At 44.3% G+C, this 17,871-nt stretch overlaps 1 protein-coding gene across 5 annotated transcripts in view; it reads right to left on the bottom strand.

Annotated features, from left to right (window-relative positions):
* Positions 1-17,871, bottom strand: part of LOC139552342 (colorectal mutant cancer protein-like) — a 136,785-nt gene that overhangs the window by 106,298 nt on the left and 12,616 nt on the right. The window contains exon 1 of one of the 5 annotated variants that reach the window (XM_071363982.1): positions 11,487-12,095. The exons of the other annotated variants lie outside the window; for them this stretch is intronic. Within the exon in view, the coding sequence (XP_071220083.1) occupies positions 11,487-11,546 (60 nt within the window). The 5' untranslated portion in view covers positions 11,547-12,095. Of the gene's footprint in view, positions 1-11,486; positions 12,096-17,871 lie in introns of those variants that run through there. 5 annotated transcript variants of the gene reach the window in all.

Here is a 17,871-nt window from a genome sequence, read left to right as displayed (position 1 = left end):
TGAGTTTATTGGCACACACAAAAAAATCATACAATGATGGAAAACCCTGTGTGTTGTCCTTGTTAATGCAGACAGAGAAGAGCTCCAACTTCTTAGTCATAGTCTCAATTTTGTCCTGCATTAAATATAGTTGCGGAGAGTCCCTGTAATCCTAGATTCAGATCATTCAGGCGAGAAAAAAAATCACCCAGATAGGCCAGTCGTGTGAGAAACTCGTCATCATGCAATCGGTCAGACAGGTGAAAATTATGGTCAGTAAAGAAAACTTTAAGCTTGTCTCTCAATTAAAAAAACGTGTCAATACATTGCCCCTTGATAACCAGCGCACCTCTGTACGTTGTAAAAGCGTTACAGGGTAGCTGCCCATATCATTGCATAGTGCAGAAAATACATGAGAGTTCAGGGGCCTTGCTTTAACAAAGTTAACCATTTTCACTGTAGTGTCCAAAACGTCTTTCAAGCTGTCAGGCATTCCCTTGGCAGCAAGAGCCTCTCGGTGGATGCTGCAGTGTACCCAAGTGGCGTCGGGAGCAACTGCTTGCACGTCCGTTAACACTCCACTATGTCTCCCTGTCATGGCTTTTGCGCCATCAGTACAGATACCAACACATCTTGACCACCAAAGTCCATTTGATGTCACAAAGATGTCCAGTAATTAAAAAATATCCTCTCCTGCTGTCCTGGTTTCCAGAAGAGGATGTCTTCCTTAATTGACCCCCCATAAACGTAACGGACATATACCAGGAGCTGTGGCAGGCCAGCCACATCTGCTGACTCATCCAGCTGTAACGCATAGAATTCACTGGCTTGTATGCGAAGCAGTAACTGTTTCAAAACATCTCCTGCCATGTCACTGATGCGTGGTGAAACAGTGTTGTTTTATGAAGGGTATTGTCTGTATCGTTTTTTTGGCCTTTTCCCCCAGCATTGTCCCAGCCATATCCGCGGCAGCAGGAAGAATTAAGCCCTCCACAATAGTATGGGGCTTGCCTGTCCTAGCCACTCAGTAGCTCACCATATAAGACGCTTCTAGCCCCTTCTTATTAATGGTATCTGTTGCTTTTATACATGTCTTACTACTCAAAAGTCGTCTTAATTCTCGCTCAAAAAACTCTGGTGGCTTATTTTTCAAATTTGCACGTTTTGTTTCTAAATGTCTGCGCAAGAGTAAAGGTTTCATCGAGTTGTGAGAAAGTACTGTTGTTTGTTTTTTTCCCGGGTAAGGGGGCAGTAGCTCTTCGGCTGCATCAGATTCACAACTGTCAGTGTCCATGCTAGCTGGGCTAACAACAAATGTAGAATAACTGATGCTAGCATTGGATTTGCCCGTGGAAGCAGAACAACTTGTCGTCGATAGGTGCAGGTGTAGTACTGCTGGTAGCAGCAGTACTACCAGAAGAGCTGGTATGTGTCTCTATGGACGCAGGCCTAACTTTTTCTAACCATTTATCCATTTTCGAGCAAATGGAATGAGCAGCAGCTACGTTTGGCTACATACGGACCATTAGTGGAATTACCACGAGAGTGTAACGGTTAATGTGACTGGATGTTAATTATTTGACTAGGCTACATGTATTTGACATTGCGTTGTTATTTCGCTCAACACTAGATGTGTCACGATCGTTGTTGTAAGAATCGGACCAAGAGGAGGCTCTGGACCATGGATCATCACTGGAGGCTCCGGACCATGGATCATCACAGGAGGCTCCGGGCCATGGATCATCACTGGAGGCTCCGGGCCATGGATCATCACTGGAGGCTCCGGGCCATGGATCATCACTGGAGGCTCCGGGCCATGGATCATCACAGGAGGCTCCGGGCCATGGATCATCACTAGAGGCTCCAGGCCATGGATCATCACTGGAGGCTCCGGACTGGGAACCGGGGAGCTGGCACAGGACGCACTAGGCTGTGGAGGCGCACTGGAGACACGGTGCGTAGAACCGGCACACATTGTACCGGAACGATGACACTCTCCTCAAAGCGAGTGCGGAGAGCTGGCACAGGTGGCATCGGATGGCTAACACGCTCCTCAGGGTGACTGTCTTGCCTCTCCAGCCAAACCAACAGCTCTCTCTCATCACTCTCCTCAACTTTCGCCAACCACTCCTCGCTCAATCTATCCCAATATTCCCCCTCGGTCTCTGACTCACCCCTCAGCTCCGCCGACTACCCCGTGTGCCCCCCCCAAAATAAAATTTGAGGCTGTTTCTTGGGCCTACGTCGTGGCCGCGAACCCCGGTGTCGTTGCTGTCCCTCCCTCGCTCCCATGGAAGGCGATCCTTTCCGGACAGGATTTCCTCCCACGTCCAGGATCCTTTCCCGTCCAATATATCCTCCCACGTCCAGGATCCTTTCCCGTCCAATATATCCTCCCACGTCCAGGATCCCTTCCCGTCCAATATATCCTCCCACGTCCAGGATGTCTGCTCCTCCTGGGCACACTGCTTGGTCCTGGGGTGGTGGGATCTTCTGTCACGAACGTTGTTGTAAGAATCGGACCAAGGTGCAGCGTGGTTTGAGTTCATCATCTTTATTTAACGTGAACCGGCAAAAAACAATAAAGAACAAAGAAATGTGAAGCTATGTAGTGCTCAAGGCAACTATACACAAACAAGATCCCACAACCAACAGGTGGGAAAAAGCTGCCTAAGTATGATCCCCAATCAGAGACAACAATAGACAGCTGCCTCTGATTGGGAACCATACCAGGCCAACCTAGAAATAAAGAAACTGGAATGCCCACCCTAGTCACACCCCGACCTAACCCAAAATAGAGAATAAAGAATCTCTAAGGTCAGGGTGTGACAAGATGGTTTAATTTTATTTTTGGCAGTGAAACGAGGCTACTCAGGTAAGTAAAAAACCTCACCCAAATGTATAGCCCCGTTGGAAAATATAAATGGACTGTTTGAAAATGTGAAGAAAAATGTGAAAATGTGAATCACATTTTTATTTGGCGTACCCCCGACGGCATTGCGTACCCCAGTTTAGGAATACCTGTTCTAAGACATGTGATACTGAAAATGAATATGGTTATATTATGTAAAAATAAATGGTGCAACACTAATAAATGTAATATTTTATAACAAATTCGCTTTCTCCCGTGTTGGATATGGTCACTGTACGCAGTTGTGAAACAATCTTCAGTGCGCAATAGAATTGGTGCATTTCTCTATGTTGCTATGTGCATAATAGCAAAATTAACCAGCATATTGGGATTGAGAACAATATGGCGGAGGCAGCAGCAGCAGCAGAGACAAGGAATGTAAATTCTGTGCACAAGCACAAAACACCACATCTGTAATTTTTGTCCCATCCGAATCTGCCATGTCAGTAATTTGTACATGGCAGGACACTAACAATTCCAGCCAGAATAACCTACAGTTCTTTGGCGAACTCCAAAGCCCTCTGATAATACTAGTCCCGTGCGAATCGACATCCCTGTGTGTTAAGAGAAATGTCTGAGTTTGACAGGTGCTGCGCATAGCCTATATATGAAGGGCCTACATGTATCAACTTTCACAGTGAATGTTTTTGTTCATATGTTGTGTGCGTATGAATTGAATATTGCCAAATGCATCAGTAAAAAATAGATCGCAAAGCAGCATACAACTGACCTAAACGTTTGAAAATGATAAGTTCACTTTCGCATCCATAGCCTTAAAACGCATCTCAAGAGCAAGTGCAATGTTTAGCTCACATCTCAATGCTGGGGGCCATTCCTTTTCACGTCCTCTGCATGCATTTTGCTGTCATGTGTTACTGTGTTCGGAGTTTGTTATAACCAATGTACTGGTGTGATTATGATAGGCTATTAAAGTCAGGCCCCATTGGTCACATGCATGCGATGCTTACACGTTTCACGTAAAGAGAGCAAGGGTTGAGGGAATAGAGAAGGTTTTTCCTAAACAAATATGACGGATTTCGGTAACAGAACTTCTAAGTCAGTAACAAGTAAGTAAGTACTTAGTAAGAAACCAAATGGCTGAAATGTTGTAACTTCAGCACTGTTTAATCAAACAGTGTACTTAAAGCATCAGACAAGCTCAGTGCATATGTAGTTGGTTTTAGTCTGTCAATATATGTAAAAAATACGTTTCAACATTTCGAACAAAGCCCTACACTTTATGATATGTAAATAAGCCTAACATAAGACGAAAGCACATTCAATAACAATAGGATCGGAAAACCATGGCGGCACATTTCATCATCTGCCCAAACATAGGCTTACGATCTTGAAAGGGCTTGTCAAGATCTGTGAGAGCACGGGGAATCAACTCAATTTCTGTATGCTTGCTCATTCCCTGCTCGTTCCCCCCCCCCCCCCCTTAAAGGTACTGTTATATAACCAGATCTGAAAACACAAGCACACACAAAGAACAGTCTGCTCAATTACAGAGACTTTGTGCCCAGAGATGTACCAAGAAAATCCATCATCATGGCATTTGTTTTTTCACTTTCCTGTTAATTGTCACAATGAGTAGTATTAGAGGTTTTATCCTTTCAAAATATAGCTCTATAAATAGCCATGTTTGTTTTGACTGGGAGGAGAGAGAGAAAGAAGGAGAAAGGCTCAACCCTTGGTTTTGCAGCTTACTGGACTATGAAAGGTGAATTCTCCCTCTCCTCACTCTCAGGCCTCATTTCAAAGTGTCAAATGCTCCAGGTCCATTACATGTACATTGTCAGTGGCTCTACACAGTCTCTCATCTCTGATGGGGGAGAATGGCAGAGAGAATGAGAAATACAGTGAGACTGTGGGAAAAGTCAGTGTGTGAGTGAATTTGAGAGATACAAAAAACGGTGTATTTGTGTGATTATGTTTCTGAATGTGCTCCTCTCGTCGCTCTGAGACCCAGGTATTTCCCTCTAATTACCTACAAAATATTTAGAGAAGGGAGTTAGAGGGCTCCCCCAGTAAATGAATGATTTCAATTAGGCAGCTGCAGCTTCAGACTGACGTGGGTCAATAGACAGGGGAAACATTGGCATACCTCCCTTCTTTCAGCCATGCATTTTCAAATTCATCACAGAAATACAGTATCATCCCGAATCCTTCAGAGTCATTTAACGTGGGATTTATGACAGAAATGGAATTGAAATGCAATGTGAAATGTGTTAGTGTAGCTTGTCAGAGTTAGCCTAGTTATTAGTGCCAAGGAGTTGGATAATTTGCAGATTTCTATGGCAATGTACCACAATATACCAGTGGCTATGTCCATGATTTGTCTTTAACCTAAAGTTAAACTGATGACAGACAGAAGAACAAGAACTGACCATGAATCAATTCTTCAAACATAGTTAAAATTGCTCTCTATGAACATTAACATACGACAACTATATGACAACCATAAAAAGTCTATGGCTTTGATTAGTGAGCGGTTTGCTCTGATAAATGTATATAAAATATATAAGTATATAAAATCTTGATTCTCCTTTTAAAATGACATGTTGTCTCCTTCAAAGCACTTGTATAATGACAGCTGGATTGACCACAGCACTTTAGGAGCAGCTGCACTGGAAATGCTTTTCAAGGACTAGCTAATAAACACACTGTGCTTCAATAGAACATATTGATGATGGTGCATCTAGTGAAAGAAGTTTATATGTTTGTTAGTTGAATTTTTTTTGTGGTAGTTGAAGATAAATAAGTCATGAAGACCTTAAAAAAAACTTGGGTCTGTATAAGAGACTACACAAAAAATCAGACTGTTGCTAGTCTGTTGGATGCTGCTGCTTGTTCGAAAGCCATTTGCTTGGTCATTGGAATTTAGAAGTAGGAGATCCCACCGGCTAAGGATGCAAAAGCCTAAACAGCCCTCTCTACACATTGAGGCCTCTTGCTGTTCAAGACCATGCCCTATTGTTTTGAGAGTGATATTTCAACCACAGGATTATGTCCTTCCCCCCCACAGAACTAGAGCAGGGCCAGTGGTGTGAGTCTGTGTTTCCAAGGATGCCATCGCTTTCTGGAGAGGCTCTAGCCCTCCTCATCATAACATTGTGCCTATGGAGAGAGGTAATGGAGGGCGAGAGATATAGAGAACCACTTAGCGAGTAATTAGAAACAAGCACACGGCCATATCTGACTGTGCAGCATGGGAACATTATGCATGCTGCTCGAGCACTATCGCCACGACGACACACCTCTGGTCTGCTGGCGCTGGCTTTCTAAGGGAATGCATGGGTGAGCACTCTGGAGGTAGAATGGTTATGGGAGAAGGGGAGAAGAACGCTCAATGATTCCCATTTGAGGGGGAGTTTTAGTGATGCTGGTCAGTGGCTTTACCAATTGAACCCTAGGGAGGTGAAAGAAACAGTGATCTATACCCACTGTACATGTTCCATATAAAAGGAGTAGCTGAGTCCATATGCTCTCTCTCTCCCCCTCCCTGTAAACGAGTAGATATGATGTATAGCACAACTCCCCCCCCCCCCCCCCCCGCCCCAGAACATTTGTGTGATGAATGGTGTATCCCTACATACAGCCTTCTGACTTTCGTAGAGCACTCAACCAGTTGAGAAAATATTAGCAAGAAATAACCTCTGTGGTTAGAGACTGCCAGGGTTAAGAAAAACAGTCTGTTACAGTTACTGATGCCTTGGTCAATATATAGGCCTAGAGACTGCATACTTCGGAGACTATGCAGACTCCATGAGGGAATATAAATTCAAACCTACTATCAATAACTCCATTTTTATATTCATGGCATAACACTTTCTGTAGAGTGTAATCAGTGCACATTAAGCGCTAAGCAAACTGATATATAAAATTAAAAGGTAAGCCTAGTCAGGGGTGAAAGTAAGCCCCAACGGCCCGGTACAGTCTCTCTTGGCTAAAAGTACTGACTGCATCAATTCTTTTTTATAAGAAACAATGTGTTGAAAATTCCAAATTGTTTGCATCGTCAACTTAGACAGAGCTCTGACACACACACTTACCCCACCAGACATGCCAACAGGGGTCTTTTCACAGTCTCCAAATTCAGTCTTATATAGAGCCATGATTGTATGGAACTCCCATCTCAGATAGGGTTGGGCAATATCCAGATGTTTCATAGCGTCAAAATATGTATTTTTACGCGCAAAACAATTTAGGCAACAGGGATCTTGAACGTCTGTGCTGTAACCAAGAAACTTGATCTTGACATCTAGCCAAATGCATAGCTGGAACCTTGAGCTGGATATAATTTATTATTTGACAGATCTTAGATTTCTTAGTTATACTTAATTTATAGTTATAAGCAGTGACGTAGCACGCACCCCCACGAATCACTGTCTGTATTTCAAAATACGCTGGTATACGGTATATCGCCCAAGCCTAATCTCAGATTGCTTAAGTCAACAGCAAACCAGGTGTAAAAGAATAGATAAAGCAACACCTCACGGCACAACGTCGTTGTTTGACCAATATATTTTTGTTGAGTATGTACTGATATGTTGGCTGTGTGTGACGTTTTACATTTATGTAGTTCTGTCCTTGAGCTGTTCTTGTCCATTAAAATGTTAGCAACAGCTAATGGGGATCCTAATAAAATAGCAAACGTTGCTTCAATCAATATTTTCCCTTCCTTCCCATAATTCATTCAGAAATGTAGAAAAGTCATAAATATGTGACAGCACATTTTATTAGAGACCCTCAATTATACTGAGGGGACCCATCAATAAATATGGGGATAAAGAAATACAGGGCCACGGTTATTCATTCCTACACTGGGTCATTGTTCTGGTTTATGCTACCTACCAGGAGGAGCTCGTAAATTCGACCTACAGGCTCTGCTTCTCTTGTGTTTTCCAGTTGAGTGAGTTAGAAGACCACTTTAAAGGCGCAGTAAATCCAGGTTGCCTACCAACCGGTGGGGGCACAGGGACTAAGGCTCTACGCTCCTGCAGCCTCCAGTGTTACACCATCTCTTCCTCCCTGCATTGATTGAGTGCCTCAACCGTTGATTATGATTCTCTAGAACATCAGCGGCGCAAACGATGACTGAGTGCTACACTTACAATGCTGCGGCCGTTAAGTCACTGACAGATCCAGTTTGCTTTCCCTTGACATAAATTGAAGGTAAAGACGCCCCTAAAACATCTGACCAGACAAGTAAACATTTTGACTTGATGTGAGGGGAGTGAAGAAATAAAATGACATGGAAAACACGCTGTCTTTGATCATCTGAGTATGGTTCATCTAATAAGGAAGAGTATGCTTTCCCCGTTTTAGGTTGAGAGTGGGCACTCATGCAGGCAGAAATGTGGTTTGCTTTAGATCCTAGTTTGGCTCTAGAGGGAAAGCCAGCGTTGTGCTTGAAGTGGCTGGGGGAAATAGCCTAAGCCCCTGAACATTGCTTTACCAGAGCTGCAGGGTTAGTGAGGGGAAGAAGTACAAGTTGACACGTTCATGCATCGTTTTCTCTCTAACCCCTGCTCTGTCCCAAAAGAGCTCTAACACACATTGTTAGTTACGAAAACTGAACTCCCTCTCCCCATCGAAATTGTCTCCATTGAAATAGCACATGTCAAACTCATTCCACGGAGGGCTGAGTGTCTGAAGGTTTTTGCTCCACCCTTGTACTTGATTGATGAATTAAAAGGTCAATAATTAGTAAGGCCTCACCTGGTTATCTAGGTCTTAATTGAAAGGAAAACGCAAAAACCTGCAGACACTAGGCCATCCGTGGAATGAGTTTGACACCCCTGCTCCGTAGGGTTGAAACATAGATATAGAGAGTCTCTAGACAGGAGTCTGGATACCTGCCTCCTGCTCCCTACATTTTTCTTCTCCAGGCAGCCCTCCCTGGACAGCCAAGATGGAATACCTCAACCTCACCCAAGGTCACTCTGTTTCTAGTCTATACAGCGCCGCTCTATGTTTATTTGGCCGATGCTGCCCAGTGCCTACTCCCTAGACGATTATTTGGGTAGCTCTAGTCTGGCCTGGGAGTTAAAACACTAACCATGACTGTCTTTAGTCGGGGTAGAATAGACAATAAAACACTGCTGCTTAGCCCTCTGAGCAAACTGACCATAAAAAGCTGCCGAAGTTTTGTTCTAAACAAATTCCAGCAGCTTTTCAAACAATGTCTTATTCTTTATTCAGAATCCATTCTACAAATGATTAATAACCAATCCCTTCAACGACCAGAATCTGATCGACACCATCAACTACAAATCAAAGTCAAAGTGACACTGAACAGCTCTATTAAGATGACAGGATGCAGCAGTGTGGAAGAGACAGCTGGCTACAACCCCGTTAGACCACAACGCCATCATCCCAAATTCAACTCATTTGGAGATGTCACGTTCCTGACCTGTTTTCTGTTGTTTTGTATGTGTTTGATGGTCAGGGCGTGAGTTTTGGGTGGGCAGTCTATGTTTTCTGTTTCTATGTTGGTTTTGGGTTGCCTGGTATGGCTCTCAATTAGAGGCAGGTGTTTGACGTTTCCTCTGATTGAGAGTCATATTAAGGTAGGTTGTTCTCACTGTTTGTTTGTGGGTGATTGTCTCCTGTGTCAGTGTCTGTATGTTACGCCACACGGGACTGTTCCGGTTTTTGTTTGTTTGTTTGTTCGTTTTATGTAGTCTGTTTCCTGGTTCATGCGTTCTTCACATTGTATGTAAGTTCGGGTCCAGGTCTGTCTACATTCGTTTATTTGTTTTGTAATTATTCAAGTGTTCGTCGTGTTCTTCAGTTTTGTTTATTAAATCATTATGTATTCACAACCCGCTGCAGTTTGGTCGAATCACTACTCCTCCTCTTCGTATGAAGAGGAGGAGGAAGCCCGTTACAGGAGAACTGGAGACTGAGTTGCATTTTGTGTCATTTCTCTGTCTACCTGCTAAGTGTTGCCATATGTTGCTCTGTATGTGTTCATTATCTGTCTGTATTGTCATTTTATCTGTTTTTAAATAACCTGACCAGGGACTGCGGTCGAAAATGTGCCATTTTACTGAAATGTTCATTAAAATGTACACTGTCCCTGCAAAAATAAAGCTAATAAAGTAAAGTAAAAGTGAGGGGCCCCGGGGGACTTGATCCACTCGACAACGTGCCTCTACAAGGAGAGTAAAGCCATTGTGACTCTCTGGGAGAGTCACAAAAACAGAAAGCCATTGTGACTCTCTGGGAGTTTTAACAGTTCTCATCTGTGGATGATGTGGGGGTAAAGGCGTCCGCATCCTCCCAGCCAAAACAGTTCGGAAGAGTTTGTGCACATATGATGACAACATTTTGTGATGTTTTGGACTTGTGATCTGTGGACGATGTGGGGGTAAAGGCGCATCGCATACCCCCACATCGTCCACAGTAAGGGTTTTTTCAGCTGTTCGGGCACACAAAAAATTCTCGAGGCCAGGCGAAGTTCGGGAGCCGAAGTCTACGCCCCTTTTTCATTGAGAAATACTGCACCAGACATCTTAGTTAGATGTAAAATCGTGCTACTTAGAACTCTTCTGCAAAAACGTCAATGATTGTTTTTCTTTTTTTTCTCACCTTTATTTAACCAGGTAGGCCAGTTGAGAACGAGTTCTCGTTTACTGCGACCTGGCCAAGATAAAGCAAAGCAGTACAACATGCATGAACGACCGATTTCTTTAGTTATCTTAGATTAATTCAGACTATTTTGAGGAAGTGTATACTAGCTACGACGTCTCAAAATGGACAAACAGCACAATTGCTGCTTTTATCTTGTTTTTCAAGCAAAGGTCTTTTAAGGGAGTATACGAGCACACTCCTTCAGTTCGCCTAGACGTCTTCGGCTAGCCGCCAGCCGAAGTGAAGCATGCTGACGCCTTAGGAAGGGAAAGGGGCCACGAAGACCTTGAAACACACACTTGGTTCTGTAGAAGAGCTTTCACTAACAGTCAGAGCTTGCTTACTATCCACCTCTCAAAAACCCTTGGAAAAGTTTAAAGTCTTCCAAACCGGTCAAGCAGTTTGTTTTATGCTTGTTCTACAGAGTCAAAGGGAAAGACAGCGAGAGAAAACAGGGTGCTAGTTAGCAAGCAAGCTAATATTTTATTTTCTCTGTGTGGAGCTTAATACACCCGAAGCATTTGATCCAAATTCACTTCCCCCTATCCTCCCCCACTTTGAGAAGTATTTAGCCTAAACCGAACTTCCCCCCCACCAGGATTTAATATGCTGCAGGCAGGGGGGACGGCAGGGAAGAGAGAAGGGGGATAGAGAACTAGCCCAGATGACTCAGATGTTCTGTCAACTCGCTGCCTTGAGACTCAGTGAGCCGTGCGCTGCCCACATGGAAGGCAAAAGTGTTTATAGGGGGATTAAAGACAGACTGACAGCTCTGACTGAAACCTTCCAGAAATGACAGCCAACTTGCTTGGGCTATAAGAAAGAAGACCTACCTCTAGTCCAAACCTTGAAATAACCTAGAAATGAGTGACAACCAGATTTCACAGAAACCCTAAAAGACATGAGTGACCACTTCCAACCCAAACTGTTTAGAAATAAAGATAACTCATCTTACCTTGCCCCCTTCGATCTGGGATTCACTCCCAAATTTCCCAACTGCTCCGGAAGAGTTCATGATTTTCCCAAACTCTCCAAACAGATTAAGATTGCAGGGCTCGCCCCCTCCTGATGGTGAAGAAGAAGGAGAGACGGACGAAGGGAAGGACGAAAAGGGACGAAAGAAAAAAGCAGTCCCTTAGTTCCTTGTCTTCAGCTGCTTGTCGTCTCCAGTTTCCACTGGCTGCCGTGGCCAGCCATCTTCATTCAGAAAATACCCTTATTCCACACCGTGATCAGAGTGAACACACACACAGACTGACCAAAGGTGGAGGTATATACACACCCACACACACATAAACACGCTCACACACACCATTCAGAGGTGCACAGTTACAGACACCGGCACATGTTCCATGATCCGTTATCTGTTAAATCAGTAGCTCCCCTGCTGCCCCTCAGGCAAACCATTCCTGAGTGTATCTGAGGAAAACTGCAGGAGTCTCTCCTAGCTGGCTCGCCTTCTCCGTGCCACTCCCCCTGGTCATCTCCACGCACTGCCACCGCGGCCAGAGTGTGTGTGGAGAGAACTCGCCGGGGCCAGGCTCAGTGTGTGTGTGTGTGTAGCAGGGGGCGTTCCCCAGTGTGTCAGCGTCTCTGCATGTTGGCTGCCTGTCAGATTGCAGTTTGCCTGTCGGGTCCCTCCCTCCCTCTCTCTGCTTGTCCCTCCCTCCCTCCCTCTGCTTGTCCCTCCCTCTATGGCTCCCCCTCCCTTTATGGCTCCCCCTCCCTCTATGGCCCCCCCTCCCTCTATGGCTCCCCCTCTCTCTATGGCTCCACCTCCCTCTATGGCTCCCCCTCCCTCTATGGCGCCACCTCCCTCTATGGCTCCCCCTCCCTCTATGGCTCCACCTCCCTCTATGGCTCCCCCTCCCTCTATGGCGCCACCTCCCTCTATGGCTCCCCCTCCCTCTATGGCTCCCCCTCCCTCTATGGCTCCACCTCCCTCTATGGCTCCCCCTCCCTCTATGGCGCCACCTCCCTCTATGGCTCCCCCTCCCTCTATGGCTCCCCCTCCCTCTATGGCTCCCCCTCCCTCCAGTTGTAGGAGTTTCTCTTTCACAGCTTTTGGCAGTTTCTTTTAGCTAAACTCAGGCCAGCACTCACACAAAAGACTGTGTCCGACTGCCCCAGCACTAAATGGCCAAAAGGATGTGGACACCCCTGCAAATGAGTGGATTTGGCTATTTCAGCCACAACCGTTGCTGACAGGTGTATAAAATTGAGCACACAGCCATGCAATCTCCATAAACAAACATTGGCAGTAGAATTGCATTACTGAAGAGCTCAGTGACTTTCAACGTTGTACGGTCATAGGATGCCACCTTTCCAACAAGTCAGATTGTCAAATTTCAGTTAGAGCTGCCCGGGTCAACTGTAAGTGCTGTTTTTGTGGAGACGTCTAGGAGCAATAACGGCTCAGCCGCAAAGTGGTAGGCAACACAAGCTCACAGAATCGGACTGCCTAGCGCTGAAGTGCGTAGCTTGTAAAAATTCTCGATCATCGGTTGCAACACTGACTACCGAGTTCCAAACTGCCTCTAGATGCAACGTCACCACAAAAACTACTTGTCAGGAGCTTCATTAAATAAGTTTCCATGGCCGAGCAGCTGTACACAAGCGCAATGCCAAGCGTCAGCTGGAGTGGTGTAAAGCTCGCCCGCCGTTTGACTCTAAAGCAGTGGAAACGCATTCACTGGAGTGATGAATTACGCATCACCATCTGATGGACAAATCTGGGTTTGGCAGATGCCAGGAGAACGCTACCTGCCCCCCATGTATAGTGCCAACTGTAAAGTTTGGTGGAGGAGGAATAATGGTCTGGGTCTGTTTTTCATGGTTCGAGCTAGGCCCCTTAGTTCCAGTGAAGGGAAATCTTAACGCTACAGCATACAATGACATTCTAGACGATTCTGTGCTTCAACTTTGTGGCAACAGTTTGGGGAGGCCCAGTCCTGCGAGCCTAGCTTAATCGGCCAACATCAGGGCCCGACCTCCCTAATGCTCGTGGCTGAATGAAAGCAAGTCCCCGCAGCAATGTTCCAACATCTAGTGGAAAGCCTTCCAAAAGAGTGGAGGCTGTTATAGCAGCAAAGGGGGCCGACCTCCATATTAATGTCCATGATTTTGGAATGAGATGTTCGACAAGCAAGTGTTCATATACTTTGGCCATGTAGTGTATGTTCAACAGAGTGCATCCAGTCTTTTTCCCCCCCTCCCTCTCCTCTTTTCCTCCATGAAGCTCTAGAAATTACACTGTTCCAGAACATTCCCCTCATCTCTTCTCTGAGGCTGTTCAAGCTATTAAAGTGCACTTCTGACATTGTGGCTACTTTCGTATCTTAATTTTAGTGTGTAGAGCGTACTAGTAGACCAGTTCATTAGCGGCTCGTTCAGGCCTCATTAAATATGAACAGATTGGAGCACTTTATTAATATATTGATGACCAGTGTTTAGAGCAACCAGTAATGCATATTTGACTACTTGGTTCAATGATGGATGATAATCTAACCTATCTGAATTAGTCTAAATTGACAAGGGGAAAGGCAGTCACTTAAGGATTTTTTTAATTGGTAGAATGACCACCTCTTGCCCACCGCTTTGAATGGAAAAAAAGGATCAACAGCTCCCCCTAGGGCTGGGCGATATGGCCAAAATCTCATATCCCGATATAGGTCATTTCATGTCACGATAACGATACATATATCACGATATAGCACATTTTCTGTAATAAATAAATAGTTTATATAAAATGACCACATGTAAAAGGCCTACTTCTTATTACATTTTGTATTATACTCAACAAATAAAAGGTACTTACTCATATTTGATTATTTCTCCTTTTATTTAGAACCTTTGTGCAAATCTTCAATTAAGCATGTAAAAAAATATAAAATATTAATGAATAAAATCTAAAAAGGTAAATAGAAAACACCATAGTTGCAAACAAAATAAATATAGGCCTAAAAAATATATATATATATACAGTATATATATATAATTACTTTTTATTTTGGGGGGGGGGCTTGCCTGTTTTGCATGTTATTTTTGCATTAATACGTGTCACACCAATTTGCATTTGGTACCTTGGGTCGAGTGTATAGCACCAACTCCCGAAACCCACGTTTCTCGCCCGTGAAAATTGGGGCCATGCCGTTACAACTTACAGTGAGGGAAAAAAGTATTTGATCCCCTGCTGATTTTATACGTTTGCCCACTGACAAAGAAATGATCAGTCTATCATTTTAATGGTAGGTTTATTTGAACAGTGACAGACAGAATAACAACAAAAAAATCCAGAAAACGCATGTCAAAACTGTTATAAATTGATTTGCATTTTAATGAGGGAAATAAGTATTTGACCCCTCTGCAAAACATGACTTAGTGGCAAAACCCTTGTTGGCAATCACATAGGTCAGACGTTTCTTGTAGTTGGCCACCAGGCTCGCACACATCTCAGGAGGGATTTTGTCACACTCCTCCTTGCAGATCTTCTCCAAGTCATTAAGGTTTTGAGGCTGACGTTTGGCAACTCGAACCTTCAGCTCCCTCCACAGATTTTCTATGGGATTAAGGTATGGAGACTGGCTAGGCCACTCCAGGACCTTAATGTGCTTCTTCTTGAGCCACTCCTTTGTTGCCTTGGCCGTGTGTTTTGGGTCATTGTCATGCTGGAATACCCATCCACGACCCATTTTCAATGCCCTGGCTGAGGGAAGGAGGTCCTCACCCAAGATTTGACGGTACATGGCCTCATCCATCGTCCCTTTGATGCGGTGAAGTTGTCCTGTCCCGTTAGCAGAAAAACACCCCCAAAGCATAATGTTTCCACCTCCATGTTTAACGGTGGGGATGGTGTTCTTGGGGTCATAGACAGCATTCCTCCTCCTCCAAACATGGCGAGTTGAGTTGATGCCAAAGAGCTCCATTTTGGTCTCATCTGACCACAACACTTTCACCCAGTTGTCCTCTGAATCATTCAGATGTTCATTGGCAAACTTCAGATGGGCATGTATATGTGCTTTCTTGAGCAAGGGGACCTTGCGGACGCTGCAGGATTTCAGTCCTTCACGGCGTAGTGTATTACCAATTGTTTTCTTGGTGACTATGGTCCCAGCTGCCTTGAGATCATTGACAAGATCCTCCCGTGTAGTTCTGGGCTGATTCCTCACCGTTCTCATGATCATTGCAACTCCACGAGGTGAGATCTTGCATGGAGCCCCAGGCCGAGGGAGATTGACAGTTCTTTTGTGTTTCTTCCATTTGCGAATAATCGCACCAACTGTTGTCACCTTCTCACCAAGCTGCTTGGCGATGGTCTTGTAGCCCATTCCAGCCTTGTGTAGGTCTACAATCTTGTCCCTGACATCCTTGGAGAGCTCTTTGGTCTTGGCCATGGTGGAGAGTTTGGAATCTGATTGATTGATTGCTTCTGTGGACAGGTGTCTTTTATACAGGTAACAAGCTGAGATTAGGAGCACTCCCTTTAAGAGTGTGCTCCTAATCTCAGCTCGTTACCTGTATAAAAGACACCTGGGAGGCAGAAATCTTTCTGATTGAGAGGTGGTCAAATACTTATTTCCCTCATTAAAATGCAAATCAATTTATAACATTTTTGACATGCGTTTTTCTGGATTTTTTTTTTGTTATTCTGTCTCTCACTGTTCAAATAAACCTATCATTAAAATGATAGACTGATCATTTCTTTGTCAGTGGGCAAACGTACAAAATCAGCAGGGGATCAAATACTTTTCCCCCTCACTGTACATATGCAAAGACAGCTGTTATCTCCTTCCATCTTCGTGATTCTTTGGCATATGGTGTGGCGAGGGCAAAGGCCTCTTGCAACGTCTGAGATGGTGGTTTGTTTTGAGCACTCAACTGTACTTTTTTGGGTCTCATCCGTTTACTCTCTCCATACTGTTTCACTTGATTCTTGCGTAGGTGGTAAAAGAGGTTAGTGGTGTTTGAGCCTGTTGTCGGGACCGGCCTGCGGCATATTTTGCAGAGGACGGTTTTATGGTCTGTGTCAGACTTTTCATAACCAAACCAAGTCCATATGACCAAAGTAGCCCCTCTTTTAGGTACGAGTTTCACGCCCTGACCTTAGAGATCCTTTTAATTCTCTATTTGGTTAGGTCAGGGTGTGACTAGGGTGGGCAATCTATGTTTTCTATTTCTTTGTTGGCCGGGTATGGTTCCCAATCAGAGGCAGCTGTCTATCGTTGTCTCTGATTGGGGATCATACTTAGGCAGCCTTTTTCCACCTGTAGTTTGTGGGATCTTGTTGTTGGTACTGCGATGTTTAGCCCTACTAGACGTTACGTTTCGTTTTGTATTTGTTGTTTTTTCGGTGTTCATTTAATAAATTAAAATGTACGCCTACCACGCTGCACCTTGGTCCGATCCTGCCATCAACGATCGTAACAACGAACAACGTGTCTCTGTGCTCCTCCATGTTTGTTTGTGTTGCAAATATCCTTCCACATGGCACATGTGGAAGAATGCAAAGCGACGTCCAATTGACGAAAAACATTGCCGTAAAGAGTGTGATTTGCGACACAACGAAATAAAATAGAGCATAATATGAAACGATAGAAAAACATCTATCGTCACAGGATATATATATCGTCATATCGCCCAGCCCTAGCTCCCCCTATTGATATTGGTTGGATTTTTATATGACGTGATGTAACAGGAAGCCACAATAAAGGAACAACCAAGGTGCCAAGGAGACCACATAGCAGAGTAGCATACACACACACACACAAAGATGTGGATGGACACAGCAGGAGCGTCAGGAGCATCACAATAATCTAATTTAGACGTGCTCACTCACAGCAGGGATGTTAGGAAGCACTTGGATGATCCTGACCTTTCAGCTCAGCTACAAATCACGCTGCTCCCCAAGCTGGACACTGCTCATCAGCATGCAAACACACAAAGAACAGAATGAAGAGGGGAAACACACACACACACACACACACACACTGGCATATTCCCCTAATTGGAACTCTCCCTTACTTGCCATGCAAATTAGAAAATGATCCAACAATAATTTTAACTCACAATGCCCTGATCACTGAATTCAGAGTCAATAGTAATACTTCAAAGCAAGGCAGTATAAATACTTAAAACTGTCATCATTTAGCACAAAGCTTCACCACAGCATCAAACAGAAATTAATATTTCATTGCAAATGTTATAAATTCCCCGGCTAATGTCCTCCCGTTTATTTCACTAGGGGGTCAAAAAAGAACTGTGTTGAAACCACGTTGATATTCTGAGAGGACGATATTAAAATAAAATGAAAAGAATTCAAACAGCATGAGACAAATTGGGAA

The sequence above is a fragment of the Salvelinus alpinus genome, chromosome 24 (assembly GCF_045679555.1).
Source record: "Salvelinus alpinus chromosome 24, SLU_Salpinus.1, whole genome shotgun sequence".
Lineage (NCBI taxonomy): Eukaryota > Metazoa > Chordata > Actinopteri > Salmoniformes > Salmonidae > Salvelinus > Salvelinus alpinus.
Note: the sequence above shows the minus strand (reverse complement) of the source record. Positions and strands in the feature narration are given on the sequence as shown.